General features: G+C 35.7%; 1 protein-coding gene across 1 annotated transcript; it reads left to right on the top strand.

Moving 5' to 3' along the window:
* Positions 1-4,886: 4,886 nt before the first annotated feature.
* NADK (NAD kinase) lies at positions 4,887-20,808 on the top strand. Its single transcript, XM_009705655.1, has 11 exons — positions 4,887-5,059; positions 10,146-10,229; positions 14,009-14,138; positions 14,688-14,793; positions 15,038-15,123; positions 15,428-15,530; positions 16,391-16,542; positions 17,053-17,152; positions 17,770-17,927; positions 19,107-19,189; positions 20,289-20,808. Exons 1-11 carry the CDS (start codon positions 4,887-4,889, stop codon positions 20,434-20,436), a joined length of 1,323 nt encoding a protein of 440 aa, XP_009703957.1. The 3' UTR covers positions 20,437-20,808.
* Positions 20,809-21,895: the final 1,087 nt, after the last annotated feature.

Raw genomic sequence — 21,895 nt, 5'->3', positions numbered from 1 at the left:
TTCCCGCGGCGGTCGGCGCTTGGGACGCTGTGGGAGGTTGGTCCCTCCGCGGGCTTCGAGGTGACGCCTGCAAAGCTAGGAGGACTCTTTAACGGGAACACACCGTCGGTGCTCTCTAGGAACGGGAGCCGTAAGGAGCCTTGAGGTAGGATCGTTTCCCGAAAGGACAGCAAGTAAAACAACTTAATTTAGCCCGCGATCTCCTGGTCATCACATTGTGTGCCATTCACCTCCTCGTTTGTAGGTTTGAACGTCCACCTTTCGGAGTAAAGGGGTGGCGATGGGATTTAGGTTATTAATGCCTGTTCCTTGGTGTTGTAGGTGAGTGTGTTGGTGTTTCCGAAGCGGAAGGGTTAACAAATGGAATTGTTTTCCCTTGGTATTTAACACGTGACAGTCATACTATCTGTTTTTTAGTAGAAATAGCCCTGAAGTATGTAATCAAAAAAACATACTACTAAATTTCAACTGCTGTCACACCGCTAAATTTCAATATGTAATTTTTTTTTTCTTTCCTTCAGGCACACTAGAATATGAAGTTCTAAACTAAACCAAAACCGAAGTTTTGTCTACTTGATACAGTTGTTCCTTCTTTTTTGGGTGAGAGGAGGTTTAGTGCTTTAGGGATGGAGTCATATGCATGTAACCTCTATTGGAGTGCTTTCTTCAGCGAAATACAATAATAAAAAAACTTATCCGCAGAATTAAGTGATTAAGTAAATGGGGTCTGTAGCAATAGGGCAAGTGGTACCGTTTTGGGGTATAACATTGTCCTTTTATGCCATGATACAAAGTTGATAATAAGATACAAAATGAGGAGTTCTGAATGGCTGATGTAAATTCTAAGAAATTAGTAGAAATGTTGCAGTCTGGAAGACACATTAAAAGTAGTGTGAATATTTGCTGAGGATGGACCCTGCAGTAATCCTCTAGTCACGATGATTTCAGGCAGGAAAAGTTTGTTACAAAATAACTTTAATTTCTTTTTTTAATAAGCATCCTTTAATTCCTTGATGATATGCAGCCTTATGCAGCTGCTTGTATCAAAAGATCATATTGCTTTGTATGCTATTCAATGTAATCAAACAGTGGAGAAGATGGCTTTTTAAGGTGTGAGCACGCATAACTCTTACTTGGCCACCTGGATGTGGCTTACATATATATGAAAGCTTAGTGGAGTTGTTTCAGGCTTCCTTTGTAACTGGGACTGTTACGGTCCACCTGGAGTGCGATTCCTTAATAATAATTGAGCAGTGTAGTAAAGCTTTGGGGATGTTATGGTATTGTATCCTTCTATAGAAAGATGTTTTGGTGAAACCTCTGTGAAGTTCTGCTTCATGGGAGCATTCATTTGTAATGACAGAGGAGTTGATGGGAAACTGCAGTGAAAGGCTGGATACCTGTGAGAGGTGACTCAACTGGCTACTTTGTGTCACCATCGCAGAAATTTAACGTTAAATGTTAACGCTTTCTCAGTTGTCCTTCATTCTGTAATGCTGAACATCTAAATACTTTTTTTTTTTTTTTTTAAATTTTGGACATGACTTACACCAGAGCAGCCTTTTCACGGGTTTGTTGATATGTTTTTGGATCCAATCCTGGAAGCTGTTCAGTGATAGTTTTGTCTTTATGTCAAGTCTGCTTACTTAATAAAGGTCTTGTGAGGGAACGTTAATTAAACAGTACATGGTGTAAGCTGTAGTTAAAACATCCTGAATTGGAAAGTATTACATGAAGGGAATATCAAGTTCTTAGGCTGTATTTAGTATATCTGTACACCGTCTTACTTCCAGTTTTGTGCTAATCTGATTTTCTTTGCTGGCAGTGTCTGTCCAAAGTCACTTAGAAACACACTTTATTTATTGCTTACTGTATAAATTATTGTTCTCTGCTCCTCTTCGTTAAGAGTGATGAGGTGGAATAGGATACGTATGTATAAACTGTTAAGTTACTGACAACTAATTCTCCATAAACTACTTTCATAGATGTTGCATTTCCATACACTTTGTTAACTGTTGTTGCAATTTTTACTTTCTTAGGCCCAGATCAAGCTCTCGGTGTTTGGATAAAAAGGAACGAGGAGCTGATAACCTATGTAATGAGAAAGCAAGGGAAAATTATGTGCTGTTAGCTACCTGGGCTTGTCAAATTTTTGTGTGTGTGCATTTTGCAGTGTAGATTTTAAAGGAATAATTACTTAGAATTCTGACTTTTGAAAGTGGATGATATAGGTAAAGACAACTATTTTGTATAATTTCCTAGGGTAATTCTTTGAGCACAGACTTTCTTTTGAAAATATCTGGTTTCTAAATTTCATAATAAAACACAGTTGCATTGGTTGTTGGTATCTGCTTTTTCTCCTCCACCAGTACCAGTGTATTTTTTTTCTGTCTGGATTATTCTCGATGAGCTGATCTCCTTTATTGATGAGTAATTATCTCCAGCGTTTTTACTGTGTAATTCTACAAAATAGAATGTGTTCACGTATACTAAGCATTAACTTTGACTCACTATAATAGTTTTGGTTAATATTAGCTAAGAGCATGGTACTCCGGTAAAGGTATAGTCAGATCCATAATTCCTTAAAAATCAGAAAGATGGTAAAGTATGTGGAAGTCTGGGCTTATAAAGATGCTGGAGAAACTTGTTTGAACCCTATGAAATAGATATACCAAAGACAAGAGTGATTTCAGGTTATAAGGAATAATCCTTAGATTTAAAAGCAAAAATGAAGGTATTAGATTTTTTTAAAAAAAGATATATTGATTGATAGGCCTTTAGTAAGTGCATTACCAGTGTGAGTAGCTACAAGCAGGTGGTAAATAGGTGTCTAGTTCTCTCAGTTCCTTTTATGGCTTTTAAAAATTATTATTTTAAAGTCTATTGGATAAAGCCCTCCTTGTTAAAATTCAGAACTTAAAATTTTGGGTTCTTGCTGTATTTGATGAGGAAGACTGTTAATTCAGAATCCAGTTTGCATGGAGGAGGCAGGGGGGGAATCCATCGGAAATGCTTGTTCAAGTCTATCTGGAATCTCTGAAGTAAAAATGGTGAGCTACTTTGGGTTATGATTTAAAGAACAAACAATGTAAGAACTTTCTTCATGCACACACAGATGGTGAAAGACTCTTTCCAGTCAGAGATACCAAAGATCTCATTTTAAAGTCCCTTCTTTTCTGAAACTCAGATACCTAAATTACTTGTTTTCTGTAGCTGGTTCAGAAACAACCAGCCAGCAATGTAGTCCTGAAGCTTGATGAGGTTGTGATAAAAGGTAATACAAGTTAAAATCTATTAAAAATAATTTATGTTGTTGAGTCAGATTTTGCAGTCTGTTCTACATATGTGCTTGCACGATCACAGTAATTATGTGCATAAATAAGCTCAATATAAATTTTGTGCCAGTTGGAAGTTGTTTAAAAATGGAGTTACACTTTTCTAATTTTAGTTGTAAAAAATTATAAATGTGTTGAAATTACTATTTCCCAAGTCATGGTCACAGGTGCTGTTAAGCAATGAGTAACCAACGACTAAACATTGATATCTTTGCAAGTGCAGGATCTTATAAATTATTAAAGGATGACAGTAATTGTACCTCTGTAGTGGTGTTCTCTTAGGGTAAGCCTGATCAACAGTAGGAGCAAAATTACAACTTCATTTTATCGATGCTTTTGTTATCTAGAAGTTGGGATGCTGTGGAACATAGTACTTGTAAAATTGTGGAGATTGTCATCGTCTGGTAACTTTACAGCCAAATATCATTATTCTGTGACTATTTTCCAGAGCCATAGTCCATTTTAATGGTTACAGTAATGTTATGGTCCGTTCTCTACAGGATACAGTGGGAAGCACATCCAAAGTGATGAAACTGTTTTAGAAAGATCTGCAAATTTTTCATTAACCAGCTTTTTCCCTGTGTTGAAACCCACTGACTTGAGGAATGTACTGTTCCTCTAGACTGCGTTATTTTAGATATACTTGTTTATAGTTTAGTGTTTATTCATACACTGAAAGCTTTCTATTTATATTCTGATAAGGCTTCTTCTGCTTGCTTCAAATTGTGATGAGAACTTACATACAGGATTTCTAGTACTTTTGGGGAAGGATGATTATTTAAAGTTTGGGGTTTAATTGTTTTTTTTCACTTCTGCAAAATTGCTGTCTAACTAGCAGTTTATCTTTTATTTGTGCTGATTATTTGTGGAACTGAAATACTTTGCATTTGTCCTTACTTCATCTTGTTTGTTTTGGACCATCTCCCCAGTTTATCACAAATGATTTAAGAACTTCAGTATCGTCCTCCGACTTGTTTTTCTCTCTTCTCAGCTTGGTATTAATCTCGTTTTTGTGAAGAACTGAAGTTTATTAAGGTTATCTATATTGCATTATTTTTTTGCTTACTTTGACAGGTTTTTTTTCTTCTATAGCTTCAAGTATTCTAGTTTTATCTGTTCAATGTATGTATTAACTAATAGGAGACTTTGTAGTTTTTCCTGAGTCTTGATTCCTTGGCAAATATTTAAAACTTTTCTTCCTCTTCAGCATCTAAAATAAATTTATTTTATCCCTTAGATAACTGGAGATGTGAATCTGTGCTGGTCTTGAAACAACTTTGTATTGAGCCTCTTCTACATCTGGGAGCATACATGTTTTAATTCTGGTCATTTTTCCTTCCAGTGTCTTCTGATTACCTTGAAGAACTTCTCAATTGCCCAGATCCTTTTGAGAAGTGTTTGTCAAAGTGTGTAAACTCAGTGTTTAATACTTACTCTATTAGCTTTGCTAATACTGAAATTTTTCTTCTCTCTCCTCCCTGTCCCCTTTCTCCTGCTATTTTTTCCACAGGAATTGAATTTCTCTCTCACTGAGGTTCCTTCACTTCCGGTATGGAGATGAATCGAGAAAAACTGTGTACCAGTAAGGCTGATGTGGGCTCAGATTCTGCATATCATTGCTCAACATGTCATGATGATGAGGAGTGGAGCAATAGTAGCCGGGGACGAGCTAAGTCACGAAGTTTGTCTGCTTCACCAGCTCTAGGAAGCACCAAAGAATTCCGGTATGGCTTTTGGTTCTTCCTATTGTTGCTACTTCTAAGAAAAATTTTAAAAAAAATAAATCTAGATTTTTAATTTTCACTCCTCTTTTTATGTAACCATAGCCTTGCAGCTGTGACAAGTGATAATGAACAAGTGATATAAAAATAGTGGTTTGTGGTAATAAATAGAGAGGGAGATGATTAGTGAACCATGCGATTGTAGTCCATGCTGTCAAAAGAACTCTATTTTCTGAAGGAGCCATGTAGATGGTCATCTCTAAACTGACATTCATGTAAATAGGTCCTGGCTGGTTGTGAGGCCTGCCTTCTGTTTCAGTGTTTCTTGGTCAATCTTAAATTGCTTTTTGATAGATATTTCAACAACGTTCTATATGTGCATATACAGCTTCAGCAAGACAACACATTACTCATTTGCTTTGTGTATGCCATTTAAATGCTGTCTGAAGTGAGTATGTCAGAGTCGGGATTCACTGAAGTGTTTGCATTTAGAAATGTCTCTGTGAAAGGTAATAGATCCTTTTTTTGAAGTCAAACTGTGCATAAAGCTGCTATCTGTAACGTCATGTATTGAAATTATTTTTTAGTAAGAAAGTTAGTTGAGAAAGCATGGGTGTGTTTCCAGCTAGGAGAAGTTCTTAAAGTATAAAAGCTTAGAAGGTTATTGTTTATAAGCAGGTAAACACCAAATATTAATTTTCAAATTTGAGGAACCCATTGTGCCCAAGTACTTGACTTCAGGGTTTTGGAGTAGCTTTGAACTTGGAATACTATAATATTTGTCATATTTCAACATAGCTTCACAAGTTAAGTACCTTTCAGCAGTAAAATACAAATGCATCTGTATTGAGCTATGTTATTCATAGCTTGATAGTAGCTCGGGTCACAAGAAAGGAACAGTTTTGTGCTTGGTTCCGGATCTTTAATTAGTAGACAGAATGTTACCTCTTGCTCAACAAGTTGTTTTTAAGAGATTCTTAAAATGCACTTCAAAAAGTTGTTAGTCCAAAATGAAGGCAGGAAGTTAAAGGTGGGGTGGGGTAGACGAAGAGCAGACCTGTAATCAAAATGGCATGACTGTCAAAACAGGTATCTGCAGAGTTCATAGTCTCAAAAAAGAGTCAATCAACAGTAGAGACACTTCTGCAAATTTTTACAAATGCTCTAGCTAAAGCTGTAGTGCTGTGTATTAAAAACCTGTATGAGTATTTAGGTTATGTGGTAACATGAGGCAGCACAAAGTAAGTTTGTGCTTGCAGATTGTTTCGCAGCGGGAAACGCCCATTTTTTTCTTTGAGCCAAATTTCTAATCTGGTTGCGAGGCTCTTGTCATGCGGAGAACTTGGATAGAACTTTTGATTTGTGATCTTTGGACCCGTTGTAAATATTGAATAGTATGCTGTGGTTGCAGTGTGCCTTGATCTTGTGGGAAGCATAGCAGAACTTTACCTTACTTACATTGTGACCCTCTATAAAAGCACGGACAGAATCTTGGAGAAGTTTCTCAACAGATGAAATTCTCGTCCAGAGTTACTGCTTTGCTGGTAGGAATGCTCTTGCAAGGCAGAGCATATATGGGTGAGGCTGAAGATAGCAGGGGGAAGCTTTGTGGTGAAGGGAGGCGTAATAAAAGCTTTTATCTGAAGAGGCTAAAAGGTTAGGAAAATACTTGCTTTGCATAGGTAGTTCAGAAAGTCAGTGTACTTTAATGCTTTCGGAAAACGTTCACAAAGGACTGTGCTCTGACGGTACTGTTCTAGCTACTGTGTTGTGGGTTGTAGTCAATATGTAAGACTTCACATTAAAAGTGTGCTGTAAAACTGGTGGTTTTTTCCCTTCTCCACTTAAACCTTTAAGATGTAGACTTCAGTCAACCTGTGCAAAAGACTATGTGGTCTAAAGTTTTGTGTATTGTTATCTTCTAGCTAAATAACTACTTTTTAAAACCAGAAGTGGTCTTTGTAGACCCTACTGATTTTGGATTTGAATTAGGGTTATTTTCTACGAGTTGGTTTTTTTTTTTTCATTAAGATGCTCTGCATTCATTTACTGCCTGTCTTCAATTTAGTGTAAAATTGTTGCAAGGCATTTTGCAGAATGTCGGAAAGTGATCTCAGGCTTGCTGTGTAGTATTCGGATTGAAGTAGTTGCCTGTCTGCTTTGAATTGACAAGTACATTTCTTCTAAAAGATGTATAATTCCTAGTGCATTGCTGTTCTTTCTTAGCAAAGACAGTCTTACTACAAACAACTTTAAATTCTGTTCACTCAGACATTTTACCTTCTATTGATTGAACAGTGCATAGATTGAGTACTAATAAAACCAAGTTAAATCTTAACAAAAATGTATACCAATTATTAATTAGAGCTTGCAGAGAAAACTTTGAATGTTGTGGAGGTCAGATGTGGATATTTAATGCCTCTTGTAGGAACAGAGTTTAGCCAATTACAGGGAGTGGCATGGAATAATGACCTGTGTTGAAAGAAGGCAAAAGAGACAGTTATTTGGGAGAAGCATGAGTGGAGCAAGAAGTGGGAGGTGATGTTGCCAGGGTGTTATTTAACTATCCTGATTTCCAGTGTAATTGTTCACAAATAGATAGAGACTTACCATTCCTTTACAAGTATTGGTACACACATTAATCTCTAATTATGTCAGTCCTTGCTTGTTTTTCTGTTTTAATATAAATAAGGTAAATTTTAGAAAACACTTGGTAGTAACCTTATCTGACTGGATTAGTCATGCCTGCACTTACAAATGGAAAAAAATTATTTGAAAAACAAGTATCACTTCTGTGTGTTAGATGTAGGAAATTAAATGCTCATTTTCTTTATTGGAATTCAAATCTTACACACACATATTTTATTAGATGTGGAACAAATAAGATGTTGCTATTATTCCTTAATTATATCTCTTTAACTTGTTATCTGTTATTGATTTTTATTAGATTTCTGAGGGTTTTTTAGTACTAAGAGTGAGTCATCGGGCTGGTCTGAGCTGCTTTATAATATACACAATAGAAGGCAGTGCAGTAATGGTTTGTTACTGCCAAGCAATAGATTAATTACCAGTTCCTGTGTTAATTGAATTAAGCACAGGAAAGGCATATTTTCCCCCTTCTTTTTAATGGAATAATTCTAATAGCGTTTACATAATGCTTCAACAGTTACATGACTTGAGTAAGTTTTACTCCTATTTACAGATTTGCTGAAGGAGGTGGGAGGGAAGTAAGGCAGAACAGTTCTGACTGCCTCCAGGTAATCTTATCCTAGAGCTAGGAGTAATCTTGTATTCTGGATGGGATTTAAATTGAAGGATAAATGACATTTCAGAGCTCCTGTGTATTTGAAGACAAAAATCATATTAGCTCTTACTGGATAAATAAATGGAAAAAATCAGCATTTTTCCTACCCATTCAAAACTAAGGCCTAGTACTGCAGATATCTATCTCCATATACCTTAGAATTGAAGGATTTACATTTTAGTCATTTATTAAGTGCAAATATTTAAACAACAAAAGTAGTGTTTAAATGATTGGGACACCATTACTGTGATTTCACCATGGCAAAAAAATCTGAAGGTGTTGCTTTCGTGTTGGAGATTTCATTGTAAATGCTTGACAAGACTTGCACTGGGAAACCTAATTTATGTATGTTACTGTACTTTATTGAGATGAAGAGCAGTCATTAAGCTATTTTAGGTGTGTTTATACCAGATTTAATCGTTCTGCATGTCCTGTTCTAAAACTGTGTGCTCTTAGATAAGATGTAGTGCTTCAAGAAACACAGAAAAGAAAGTATCATGGTTATTGTGTCTGCAGCAGTGAAGCTGATGTCACTTAGGAATTGATGCAGACTAACGCTATACACACAGTAATGACACACAACCAACAGTCATTGTAGGTTGTTGTTTTTTTTTATGAGAACATGGCCTGAAAACAACAGTCTTGGGTTTATTTTTTTGTTTGTATGCTTAGTTGTTTGCTTGCTCACTGTCAACAGAAATTAGCGCATGCCAAAATATTGCGGAAGAGAAAGTGCTTATACTATATAAACAAAAGGCCTGGCTTATGTTTTGTGTTTTAATTAGTTGGTTAGGCACACGTGTTAAGTGAAGGTTGTGAGACTACTGAATTACGTATTAAAAACTGAGTGCTGCTGCTCTTTTGCTCAGCTAGTGTTATTACAGAGATACTTTGAGTTTCTTTTGAATGTTGCCACAAGTCTGTCATTTGATAATTTGTCGATGTTATTTAATAACTTCCTAGAAAATCTGAAATATTCAGTCAGCTACTACTCGGGTACCTGGTTGAGTGTTAAATACTTGCTTATGCTATCATGTTAACTATTATTTAGGATTAAAACAAATTGAGGAGTTGAAAAACGTGTCCTTGGGTTATTTAAATTCCTTCTTACTCTAGCTTGAAAAAAAATTGAAGTTTTTTTAAATATGTAAGAATTACATAGAGAATTCTGAAACAGGAATTATCTGTGCTTTGTTTCTTAAACATGGGAATTTTCCTTTTCATAGTAGTGAGACCTTGAAAATGGATTATGTTTTTATAATTTGGAATTTATCTGCACGTTCTTTTGGTCTCTGAGACACATGTATTGTTCTGCATTGTAGTGTCCAGAAGAGTTGAGACTAAATAGAGTTTTTGCAGGTTTGACATGAATTCACAGAACCAACTTGAGAAAACTTGATCATATCTTCTTTGAGGCTGTGATGCTTTCTTTGTGCAAAGTGAAGATGAAATGAAATCAAGAAGAATATGTGCCTGGTACTAATGTTTAGGAAGTGATTACTCACTATGTGGAGGGGATAAACTGTGAGTGAGGCTTTGATTAAAATTGCTTTCAAGGAGTAGGTACAGGAATTAAATTTTAGATTTGAAACTTGGGAGCCAATACTTGTAAAATTACATTGGCTGGTCGACCACAAATGTAGATTTAAGAAATGTACTTTGCCCTGTATTGCTTAGTGCAGATTTTCAAAGTGGTTTTGGTGGTTGGGGAACTAATTATACCCAGTTTGTCATCGCATTTCTTTTACTTACTGATTATTTTTATATATATATATCTATATTTAGGAGAACACGCTCCTTGCATGGACCATGCCCAGTGACTACATTTGGACCAAAGGCCTGTATGCTGCAGAATCCTAAAACGATTATGTAAGTACTTGTCAAATGAATGGTATTATGCTTATTCTATGTGAAAGAAAAAAGTTTGCTTTTCCACTATTCACCCTCTAATCAGCATTGTTTGCATTTTACCTGATATTTAGAGATTTTCATGTTGCTTGATTGCCAGCTTGGGGTCTGCATTGCCAAAATTGGTTTGCCGTTTTTTATCACACATTGACCATGTAAAAAGTCAGTCTGAGAGGAGAATGAATAGCGCTGCTGAACTGTATTCCCAAGTAAAACCTCGTTAGATGTGCATTAGCTTGATCTGAATGCTGGAAAGTATAATGTGGTTTTGAATGTATCTTTTTTTTTTTTTCTTCTCCCAGGATAGAACGTAATTGGTATTTCCCTGTATGGTTTTATAGTGGTTCTGTCAGTTGGAATACTTTCTGCAGGCTAACAGACTTAAAAGGAAATTAATTTTACTGGTTTTACATTACTAATTCATGTGATGTTCTTAGGCCCACTATCTACTACCTAAACTAATGGGAGCTTTTTCATAGCTCAGAATATCTATTTTGGAAAAAAACCCCAACCATAGCCATTTCACATAAAAATTCATATAACTTTTCCTACGAAGGTATGGTGGAAATCTTGCAGTGTACAATAACTCTTAGCTTCCTCATTCTTTCTGTGTGGTCTAAAGTTGTTGCCTTGGAGTGCTGCAGTTCATCTGAAAACCCAGCTTGCGCTGTACGTTTACCCGCCTGACTCTGAACCATGCTCCTCCCCATGGGCTGGGCCAGCATGTACAATATAATGATAGTGTCAAGATCAGTTGAGTACAGAAGCTGCAGGCAATATTAAACACACACTGCTTGCCAGGGAAAAGACTGCTTATGCAGTGTTCAGAATAGCTGGGGAGGAAAGGGTGCTCTCAGGTCAGTGAAGGAAAGGACTATTTGAAGACTAAATTGTAAATTACTCTTCTTACTATATGTAAGGTTTTTCTTGTGGCTTCTGAAAACAAGCAAAACTTTTTTGTTTGGGTTTTTCTTCTCTACAGTCAGTAATATTGTTCAGCGCTCTTTGCTGGAGGGACTTTTTTTAACAGAAAATTTTAGTTTTTAGGTACAGGCATAAGTTAGTGAAGGTCTTGGTGTCTCTTTAAGTGCTAGTGTTGATGATTGTATTGAAAAACCTACCTTCCGAAGACTGTTATGTAAGCTGACCAGATGAATTGTATGACTATTCAGTGGAAAAAAGAATCAGGTGCATGTGTTGTTGAGGAGAGGGGAGGTCAAATACCTGTTTTTAAACTGTTCCTCGAAATGGGATTTTTCTTATGAAATCTTGCCTCTAAAGATTTCTAGTAAGTGTTTTATACAGGATTTTTCTGTAAAGCCTCACAACTTTTTATTGGAACTGATTGAAGTACTTCACTGGGAAAAAATTTTCAGAGAAAAATGGTTTCTTTTGAGGTAGCAGTTTATTAATAAGTGATAAAAGCCTCAGCTTTATTTTTTAGTAGTTTTTGAGCTGTTGCATTTGCCTCACTTTTGGAAAGAAATATGAAGATCTTAAAGCATGTTATGAATGATCTTTCTTTTAGCAGAACTACGTGGAATTGGTGAGTACAGTTGAAATAGGTAGACTGTCTTTTGTTTGAATGAAGTCTGTATTAGTTCTAGGTTTATTAAGTGAAAAGCAGTGTTCCAGTCTTTAGTTCTTTGCCAGCTTTAGAAGGTAGCCTAATCATCATGAAATGGTTTTGGGGGTGGTTTTGCTACGTGTATTTTTTGCCTTTTAACAGTATTGAGATTTGAGGAATTTAATTTTATGAAGTGCATTTTAGTATAGGAAATGCTTCTTTAATCACAGTTTGTATTGGAAATAGCATATAAAACTCCAGTTTCAGTTGCTTTGCAACTGTTTGGCAGCAGTAAACACATTAATGCAACTCTTCCTTTTCTTATTTTTTAAAATTTTTATTCTATTTTATTTTCAGTTTAGCTATTGGTTGGTTAGTTAAGTCAGGGGAAGCCTTCCAAATTCATAGTAATCTCAGATTCATGGCAATATTTGAGACTGAGTGTGGTATCTTCAAAACACCCTTACACTGAGCCAGGGGATTGGACTAGACTATCTCCAGAGGTGCCTTCCAATCTCCACTATTCTGTGATTCCTTGACTGTAAAATACAATGAATGTTTATGTTATAAAGCATAATGTAATGTTGAAAGCCTGTATGTGATACTGAGTGTAAATGCGTATTTGTGTTCTTTTGTGTTACATAATAATATTTAGAGAGAGAGACAGTACTGTTTGTTAGTAAACATTATTAGTATTAGACTACTTATTTAATCTATAGTTTCTGCTGCTTTTATATGTACAATATAGGCATTCTGGAAAGAAAAATGAACAGGTTATTCCGTCTCCAGCATCATCATCTGTTTTATTTTAACCCTTGAAGTGCTAAATCCAAATCTCTCTGTAAATTTGGCTTGTTCAGCATTTATACTAATCTGCTTTGCTTTATGGATTATATCTGCACTGGATGGAAAAGGACAGGATGCTTGTTGTATGTGAAATACAACTGTAAAATTATGTAGCTTAGAAGTAGATATAAAAGAAGAAGGAAAATACAGCTAGGTGTTCCTAAACCGACTAAATGTTTTATAAAGCATCATGAGGGTTCTGTTACTGAACCCTCTTGAAAGCCACAAAATTATTTGTGTACGTATATTTAGTTCTTGAGGTTCTCAAGTCTTAGAGTGCTGTCCTGACATAGGCAGACAGTAGTTTTAAAATACTTTTCAGAGTTAAATTTTGTGTTTTTTTTAAAAATTTTAAGTAGTAGTTGTGCTACTTTAAGCAGATAAACTTGTTTTGGGATCAACACTAAAAATCAAATTAACATATAGGTTGGAGTTTTAAAGAAGTTTTGCACAAAAGTTACATATGCTTACGTATCTGTAATGTTTGCCTGGAGTAGAAATGTACAGGCACCTGTTCCTGTTTAAGCTCTTTATTTATGAAGCTTTACGATAGGAGGTATAAGAGTTGCAAGTGCAGACTTCCTAGAATAGAGTTTATATACTGCACGTTTTTGATAGTTGCTAAGACTTATCTTGAGGATTTTGTACAGATGACTGTGTGCCCTTCTCTTATGATAGTGTTGTTTAGCATTCGTAGAAAAACTGTAAAATTTGTGTCTGCATCTACAGGCTTCAAACTGTATTGAGAAAACTGTAATTGTATACTGTATCAGTGAAAAAATACTGAAGGAAACATTGCTGAAAAGAAAAAAACCAGTATTTACGTTGGAACTATTGCACTATTTTTCAAATTGACATTGACTTAAGCTGTTTGACTTAGAGTATTGAATGGGGAAAAACTTTTATGCTGTAGCTTTTTCTGATTCTCTAATTGGATGTTTCTCCGTATTTTGAGTCAGCTTAAGAGGAGGGAGTACTAAAACAAGGTAGAAGAAAACATTATAACTGGAAGCACCAGGGAAGATGTCAGTTAGTTCAAAAAGTTGATCTAAGAGCTTTTGTAGTGCTTCTATTAAAGTCCCTATTTGCACATGTTATGATCTTGATAGCAGTTACAAGAATGGACACCTTAATACTGTTAACATCTTAATGTAGTAAAGCATTGATTGGTTTCGTGGGGCAAAAAGCATCATTATAATATGAACTCTTGCATTCTTCTTTCTATTGGTCTAGGACTGTGTGCAATTATGCTTAAGGATATATTCTTAACAGACCAGAACGTTGTCAAAGTAAAATGTAGTAAAGTTGTCTTTTTTCTGTTCTCTAGGCACATTCAGGATCCAGCAAGCCAGCGGTTGACATGGAACAAACCTCCCAAGAGCGTCCTTGTTATTAAAAAGATACGTGATGCCAGTCTGCTGCAGCCTTTTAAAGAGCTTTGTGTGTATCTTACTGAGGTAATGAAATGTAAATTCCATTTTTTACCATAATTACAATTTTTACATCTAAACGGTTTTCAGTTACTGATTCTGTTGAATGTGGAATGTGCAGAATAACATAGTGCAAAGAAATCGTGTTATCCATTGCCACTGGAAACAGTAAAACTTGTTTCAGAACTTAAGATCATTACTGAAGTACTCTAAGTACAGAGCTTAAAAGAGAAAGTAAAGTAGAAACTTTCCTTTGTTCTGTTTGCAGTTCTAAATTACAGGGAATGGGATGTAAAAAGCTTTAGTCCTTTAAGCCTCCAAGAAACAGCAATGTTACTGTATTGTGTAATCTGTGTTCCAGAGTTTAGTTTATTTTATTAGATGGTCTGTGCATGCTGCAAAATTCTCATTAGAATTAGACCACACTTTAAAAATAAACCCCGCAACCAGCATATGCAGACTACTTCTGTAAAATATTATTTATATGTTTTAAACTAATGCAAAATATGGTGAAGAGTAAAATATTTTGTCTTTTTAAGATGTTATTAACAAGCTTATCTTACCTCTCTTAAGGAGAACAATATGATAGTGTATGTAGAAAAAAAAGTATTGGAAGACCCCGCTATAGCTAATGATGATAATTTTGGACCAGTGAAGAAGAAATTTTGTACCTTCAGAGAAGGTATGGTAATGATTTCTTGAAAGTAAAGTTGAATTATATTGCTTATTTGTCTTTGTATTTCCTTAGTCGTTGAGTCAAGTTTGTTAAACTAATGTGTCTTTTGCAAACAGCTGTTGTTATATCTTAGTTGTGGGTTTTTTTATATTTGTGAGTGAATGTTGGCATGCTGCACTTGATTTCTGTTAGTTTTATCAACAGTCTTAATTTCCTGAATTCAAAACTTGTATTTCAATGTTGCTTCTAGATTATGATGATATCTCCAATCAGATAGACTTTATCATATGCCTGGGAGGAGATGGGACCTTGCTTTACGCTTCTTCGCTTTTCCAGGTTGGTCTTTATGGGAAATAGACTTAAACATCTCTTTTCGTTTTGAAATATTTGAAGGATAGTTTTTGTTTTTGTTTTTGTTTTTTTTCCTTTGTAATTGAGTTCGGCATTTGTCCTTTACTGTTCGTGCCTTTTTTCCATCAAGCCTGTTTTACCCTATACCTTCTGAAAATAATGTGTATAATGTGTTGTTTTTATTATGCACAGTTGAAGTTACATCAGTAGTCAAAATATTTACAGGCAATTAGTTGAAGTATGAAATGCTTTTATTCAGTAGCTTTTAAATTCTTTTCTTTATTGATAGGGTAGTGTACCTCCAGTTATGGCTTTTCATCTGGGATCCCTTGGATTTCTTACTCCATTTAATTTTGAGAATTTTCAGTCCCAAGTCACTCAGGTTATAGAAGGTAAATTTAAGGGGACAAGGTGTGGTGTTTCTGTTTGTTACGTTTTCTGTAGCTTCTTCCAAGACTAGTAAATTTTCTTAACCAACTTATTTAGGTTGTCCTGTAAGATTAAGTCTCAAGAGATGTATACTAAACTAACAAAAGTATTGCATTGCATTGACCTATTCACTGCTGCTTTCTTGTACTGTTGTGTAGTGGAAAATGGCCAAGAAATAACGTCCTGTGTGGCGTAAAAAAGTATAAGATGATGCAGAACTTACATTAAACGACAGCTAAGCATACAAATAGAGTGTAGTTCTGAAGTCTGTGCTAGTCTGTTTCTCTAAGCAGTGCAGTGCTTAAATACTGAGAAGTCAGGCAAACAAAATATTTGAGGAAAGAAATACTTTATTTGTTCAATACGAGGTTATTTGGCTTGCATCCAAAGTGGATTCCTGAAAAGATGTTTAAAATTCTCGCATTGCTAGAATGTTCTAGAATGTTCTCTTTTAATAGGTGTTTCTGATGCACTAATTTTATTTAAGCTTAGCTTTTGTCTTAGGTGAAGATCACATGAGCCTAACAGTGGTTTCCAATCTTGATCGTGTCCATCCATATAAAACTTAAATTTTCTTTTTACATGATGAGGAAGGGGAGGAAGGACTGGGTTCAAATTTGATTTCAGTTTTGCTCATTACTACTAAAAATCAGTTTTGAGCTTTAACCAAGTGTAGACAATTATCTTGTGAATGAAATTGGGAATGTTGAAAGCACGGGCGATAGGCGGATGGCATTTCATACAGTTTGCTAGTCATTACAAGGTTTTATTTGCTTTACTAACATACCATTTTTGTGTGCTTTCTCCTATATTTCACTTCTAGGCAATGCAGCACTTGTTCTACGAAGCAGGCTGAAAGTGAAAGTAGTAAAGGAGCACAGAGAGAAAATGACAGTACAAAATGGTATAGAAGAAAATGGAGTAGTGTCTACAAATATAGAGAAAGAAGTGGGCAAGCAAATTATGCAATATCAGGTCAGAGGGCAAAATAAGCAAAAGAACTAAGATGCTGTTTGTAAATTGCTTTGTACTTGTTTTATTATAACTTTCCCCTTTTCATTAGTTTACTTACATTAGCCCAGTAGTGTGGGACTGATCCATATTGCTCTAATTCACAATATGTGCATTAAATAATGAGGAAATGGTATACATCATTACTTTCTGCAGTCCTAAGTGTTAATATTGTACTTCCCGGTAGTAATATTTTCCTTCCATTTTGAAAACAAAAATAGAATATCCCAAAGATTTTTATAAGTGAAAAGAAAAACCCTGCACATTATTAGTAACCAGCTTCTGGGAATAATTCTTAACAGCTAAAAACTTCAGCTGGCACTTGGTAAGACAGAAGTGTAAAGAGAGTCTAATTTGGCAGGTATGAAGTCCGCATGAATGTTTCAAAGATCTGGAAAGCATGTTTCGGCTTGTCATTTGTTACATTGCCAAGTCAGCAATAGCTAACTGGTGTAACATTTGATGTCATGGCAGGTCCTGAATGAAGTTGTAGTAGATCGTGGTCCTTCTTCTTACCTTTCCAATGTAGATGTCTTTCTAGATGGACACCTGATAACAACAGTGCAAGGAGATGGTGAGCCTGCTTCTTAAGTTAAATTGCTTATTGTTTGTGTGTAGACTGCTGCTATTTTACTGGAGGATTTTCTCACATGGAAACAAAATCTCAAGGTTCAGTTTGATGGTGACAGAAAACGTTAGTGTGCAAAGAGTGGTATGTTTATTCATTGGTAACTAAAGTGTTCCACAACAAAGCATCAAAGTGTTGTAAGCTTTGTTTATGGACTTGTGAAGGCAAGTGGCAGTTTCTTTGGGTATGATACGTTAGGGCTAAGGGCAAGAAATAGCTCAGAAAAGATTTGCCTTGGATATCTGGAATTTGCTGAAGGCAACTCATGAAATACAGAAGTTCATCTTTAAAGTTCTTACCCTTAAAACAATGAATGTCACTGTTACCGATTTGTGTAACCTGAGATTTAGAAGTTTATGCAACTTACATGAAGCTTTAGGATGAATATGCTGTGCCAGGATTAGAAGAGAGTTTCTGACTTTTTGTGTATTGGACTGCAATTCTCCTGTGAAATGCAAGTTGAGACATTCTCTGCTTCATTTTCATAACAGTGCTATTTCTTAGCTGTCTTCCAAAATAACACATTGATTGTAATGAAAGTGAAATTTTTGCTCCCTTCACAGGAGTCATTGTCTCCACGCCGACTGGTAGCACTGCATATGCAGCTGCAGCAGGAGCTTCTATGATTCATCCAAATGTTCCTGCAATAATGATCACCCCAATCTGCCCTCACTCGTTGTCTTTCAGACCTATTGTTGTTCCTGCTGGAGTGGAACTCAAGGTGAGCTTCTGTTATGTTATTTCTCTTTCGAAGTTAAAAACTTTTGTAATAACCATGTGAATCTGACCAAAGCAGAAGAGGTTAGGAATGCTGTGTATCTCCTGCATTCTTTTATTTGTAGGAGGACCAGATCAAGTCTGGTTGAAGAATGCATCTTTGTTCAAAATAATATACCTACTAGCAGAACATTTTACACTACTTCCTACTGGATTGTAGTTGTGTAACGTTCTGCAAAATAGGAAAACATGCATTTGCATTCTGACTAATAAGGTTTTACATAACTTTGGCTAAAGTGCATGTAAATCAGTGGTGTTTAAGGGGATGAAAAAGTCTGGTTTCATGGCTAAAACAACAAATATTGCAGATTTTGAGTATATTGGTAGTTATCTGCAATTCACTAATTATTTTTTGTTAATATTGTCTTGCAGAAAGAGAGGCATGTAGTAGCTGAATATAAAATGGATTTAGTTAATGTATATTTTTAACAAATACCCATGTGTAATGAAGAATCCGTTTCTGCTTCTAGTATCTGTTACAAGCCTCCAGTCTACTTAAAGTAGACGAGAGCTAGTATGTTTAGAAGGGCTTTCCTAGGCGTGTTAGAAGATTAGCATTAAGTGTATACCAGGGTTTTTTGTTCCTGTTTTACAACATAAATCAAATATTTATTCATAGCACTGCTCTCAATCCACAATTACTTTCATGTCAGTGAGTGTTATTGCCCAATGGTAGTCAATTCTTTTCTCTTAATAGGAATGTAAGTTAAATATGAGCAAACTTGCTAAACTTGACAGCTTTAGATTCATTATATATTAAAATCTATTTTTCTGGATTAACTTTATTTTTATTGAAAGAGATGCTAAGTCAACTCATGTAACTGACTTAAAGCATGCACTGACCATAACTGGAAGGTCTTTCTGGTTTATGAGCTTGTACTTATGAAGAGGGGGTTCACTGCATGTAGAAAGATATATGTATGTATACCAAACATGAAATGAAGTTTTGGAACCTGTGTGTATGTTACTGCACTGTTGTTATGGACAGATTACGAATTTCAGTGCAACTGTAAAGTTGCAAAGAGTCAATTCTGAACTTAGAGGGAGGGTGGAGGAGGTGTTTGTTCCTTGCTCTTGAAAAATAGGTTTTGGACCTGAGGTTTAGTTCTTTGCTCTTTTTCAGATTATGCTCTCCCCGGATGCCAGGAATACAGCATGGGTTTCATTTGATGGAAGGAAGAGGCAGGAAATATGCCATGGAGACAGGTCAAGCCTTTTTCTGATTGTAGCATCTCTATAAGTATAGAAAATACTGATTCATGCACTTCTCTCATTCTCTAACATCTGTCAAAAGGGTTGCTAGCAGTGAAGAAACAAGCTTTTATAAACCCTAACACCTCTTACAGCACAAACTGTGCTAAAAATATTTAGTTTCTAACTTGGGTTTTTTAGATCTTCCTATGAAAGCAAGTGAAATGTTAAGGCAAAAGCATGTAAACATTGCATGCTTGGCAAGGAAGATGGACATGTCTTGAGAAAATTCTGTAAATTTAACTTAAAGATAAATCTTAGAAGTTTGAAAAGATGTAAACCAGCAGGAGTTGCATGTAAGCAGTGGCTCTGAGTAATGCCGTATGGTTTAAACTGTGTTAACTTAGTGAATGGTTGTGATCACTTGCGATGCTATTGCCTTGAGTGAGCAGAATGCAGTGTGTGAAGTTTCCTCAGTTTTTATGTGCGAAAGGTGGTGGCTTATCCTAATGGGAGGTGATTTAAGGCAACTGTGTGATATGTGACTAGTAGTCTTTGCTATTCAGGATGACCTCTTTTTTTTTTGTCTTGGTCCATACAAGTTGCCAGGAAGGAAAATGTATAGCTGGCATGACACTCCATCTTGAACTGTTTGTATTTCCTCTGAGGTTGAAAGATCTGTAGAATGGTTTTGGAGACTAGTAAGGATTCAAACATGAGATTTGGCCCTTTGTTAGGTGCTACACTTCTTAGTGCTGTTGCTTATACTTAAAACTTGAAACTTAAAGGCCAAGGTGGTGACTTACATTTTCCTTTGTCCCTGTGTTGTTGCTGTGGAGACCAGTAAAAGACTGCAGGACATCATGGAGTAGGTTCAGTATTCTTACTGTGTCAAAGAATGCTGTCCACAGTGAATCTGTTCACAGTTTTAAGCCATGTGTTTGCTCTGCTTAGATGAGCCTACAGACTTGGTTATTGCTTGATTATGGAAACTCGCTGTTTTACCAAATTGGCTGAACATAGCACTATGGTAGCTAGTGAATAGAAGATTTTGTTGTTTAAAAATTGCTATTCACTATCCTTGACTGACTGGGGTATTCCTGTGTTGTTGCAGTATTAGCATCACTACCTCTTGCTATCCCCTTCCTTCGATCTGTTTCCGAGATCCTGTGAGCGACTGGTTTGAAAGCTTGGCTGAGTGTTTACACTGGAATGTTCGGAAGAAGCAAAATAACTTTGCTGTTGAAGAAGAAGAATTTTGAGTGTCTACATCTAACAAGACTCATGGGAATGGAAAGTGGCAGTATCCCTTCTATATGCTTGGATTTTTAAGTTTTTGGCTAACAAGTGTGGTCACCATCTCAGACATATATAGTGATTATAGTTATATCTGTCTGACCTGCTGATGGCTGGAAATTATTGTGCTACTTCCTGTCCACCAAGAGTGGGAATGGAAGAAATTAGGCTCTGATTGTTGTAATCCAGTGTGAATTTCCCTCAGATGAGCAATCTGAAAATTGATTATTTCTCATTGGTATTGACAACTGCATCTGTAGATTTGATTGTAACCTATAACTTACCAATAACATGGTAGGCTGAATGTAGATATGCAATAGAAAAGTGGCAGTAGGAAAATGGCATTAAAATATTGTGTTTAATTTGATCTATTTGTAATTCCATTTAAGACTGCTATGCATATAAAGGAACTAAGAAATTTTCTTTAAAAAAAAAAAGAACCAGCCTTCTCTTTGTCAGCTTAAATACGTCTTGCCTAGAATAGCTCCCCATCAAGACAAGCGCTTAAAGTATTTTCTCCTTACTTGCAAATGTGACACACTGAAGAAACACCCATGAAGAATGTTTTTTATTACTAAATGGAACTAGTAAAATAAGTATATATATTTTTAATATATACACATATATCTCTCATGCCCATTTGAACAGTGTTTGACCCTTGGCTGTCATCACTGTTTAATATCCACAAATAGCATGGACGAGTATTAGCGTGGACTTAGTTGGTTATTAGAGTGATCTCCATTTTTGTAGCTGAGCTAGTTTGTAGCTCTGCAGTTCCTGTTGGTGGGAATCATCAATGTGTTGTTTTTTCTTACTATTTTTGTTTGATTCTCTGGAATAAATGGTAGTGTTGGACACTATAAAGTAAAAAAAAAAATTAATAATCTCTAAGTGTTCAAGAAGAATCTGGACTTCAATTACTACTATATTGTCTAGTTCCATTATTGTCTTGAAGAAAAGAATATCCTATACTAGGCCCTAAATGCCCTCAACTTCCATAGATACCTTCCGACTCTTGGTGCTGAGTAATACAGAAAGGGATACTGCATTGGTAGGCTGATAAATGAGAGGACGCATTCCCAGTAGAGTAGCAATGGTGCCTTCAGCACACTCAAGATATTCTAAGTCTCATATTTACTTTTTTAAGATGCTTTCAAATGTTTCTAACTTCTCTATGTACATATTTTATTGTATGTGCTTTTATGAAAGAAAAAAAAAACAACAGCAAAAACTAGTTGGGAAAAAAGGGTTTGTACTGTACTTTAACTGAAAAATATCAAACCCAAGTATAATGTTTACATTTATGTTCTCTGTGGTGCGGTCTCATGATCATACTATCCAAACTTCAGCATTTTCAAAGTCTTGCTGCATTGATCATTAAAGGAATGGACATTATCTGTTAAATTTTAAGCCTATGACATAATA

Source organism: Cariama cristata, unplaced genomic scaffold (assembly GCF_000690535.1).
Source record: "Cariama cristata isolate BGI_N322 unplaced genomic scaffold, ASM69053v1 scaffold12238, whole genome shotgun sequence".
Taxonomy (NCBI): Eukaryota; Metazoa; Chordata; class Aves; order Cariamiformes; family Cariamidae; genus Cariama; species Cariama cristata.
The sequence above is the reverse complement of the archived record's forward strand: the minus strand, read 5'-3'. Positions and strand labels throughout refer to the sequence as shown.

Excerpts from the sequence above, each read along its gene's own strand:
- NADK (XM_009705655.1), top strand. The coding sequence starts at position 4,887 with ATGGAGATGAATCGAGAAAAACTGTGTACCAGTAAGGCTGATGTGGGC. Across the intron at positions 10,230-14,008 it reads CAGAATCCTAAAACGATTAT|GCACATTCAGGATCCAGCAA; the intron begins GTAAGTACTTGT and ends TCTGTTCTCTAG. Across the intron at positions 16,543-17,052 it reads AGCAAATTATGCAATATCAG|GTCCTGAATGAAGTTGTAGT; the intron begins GTCAGAGGGCAA and ends ATGTCATGGCAG.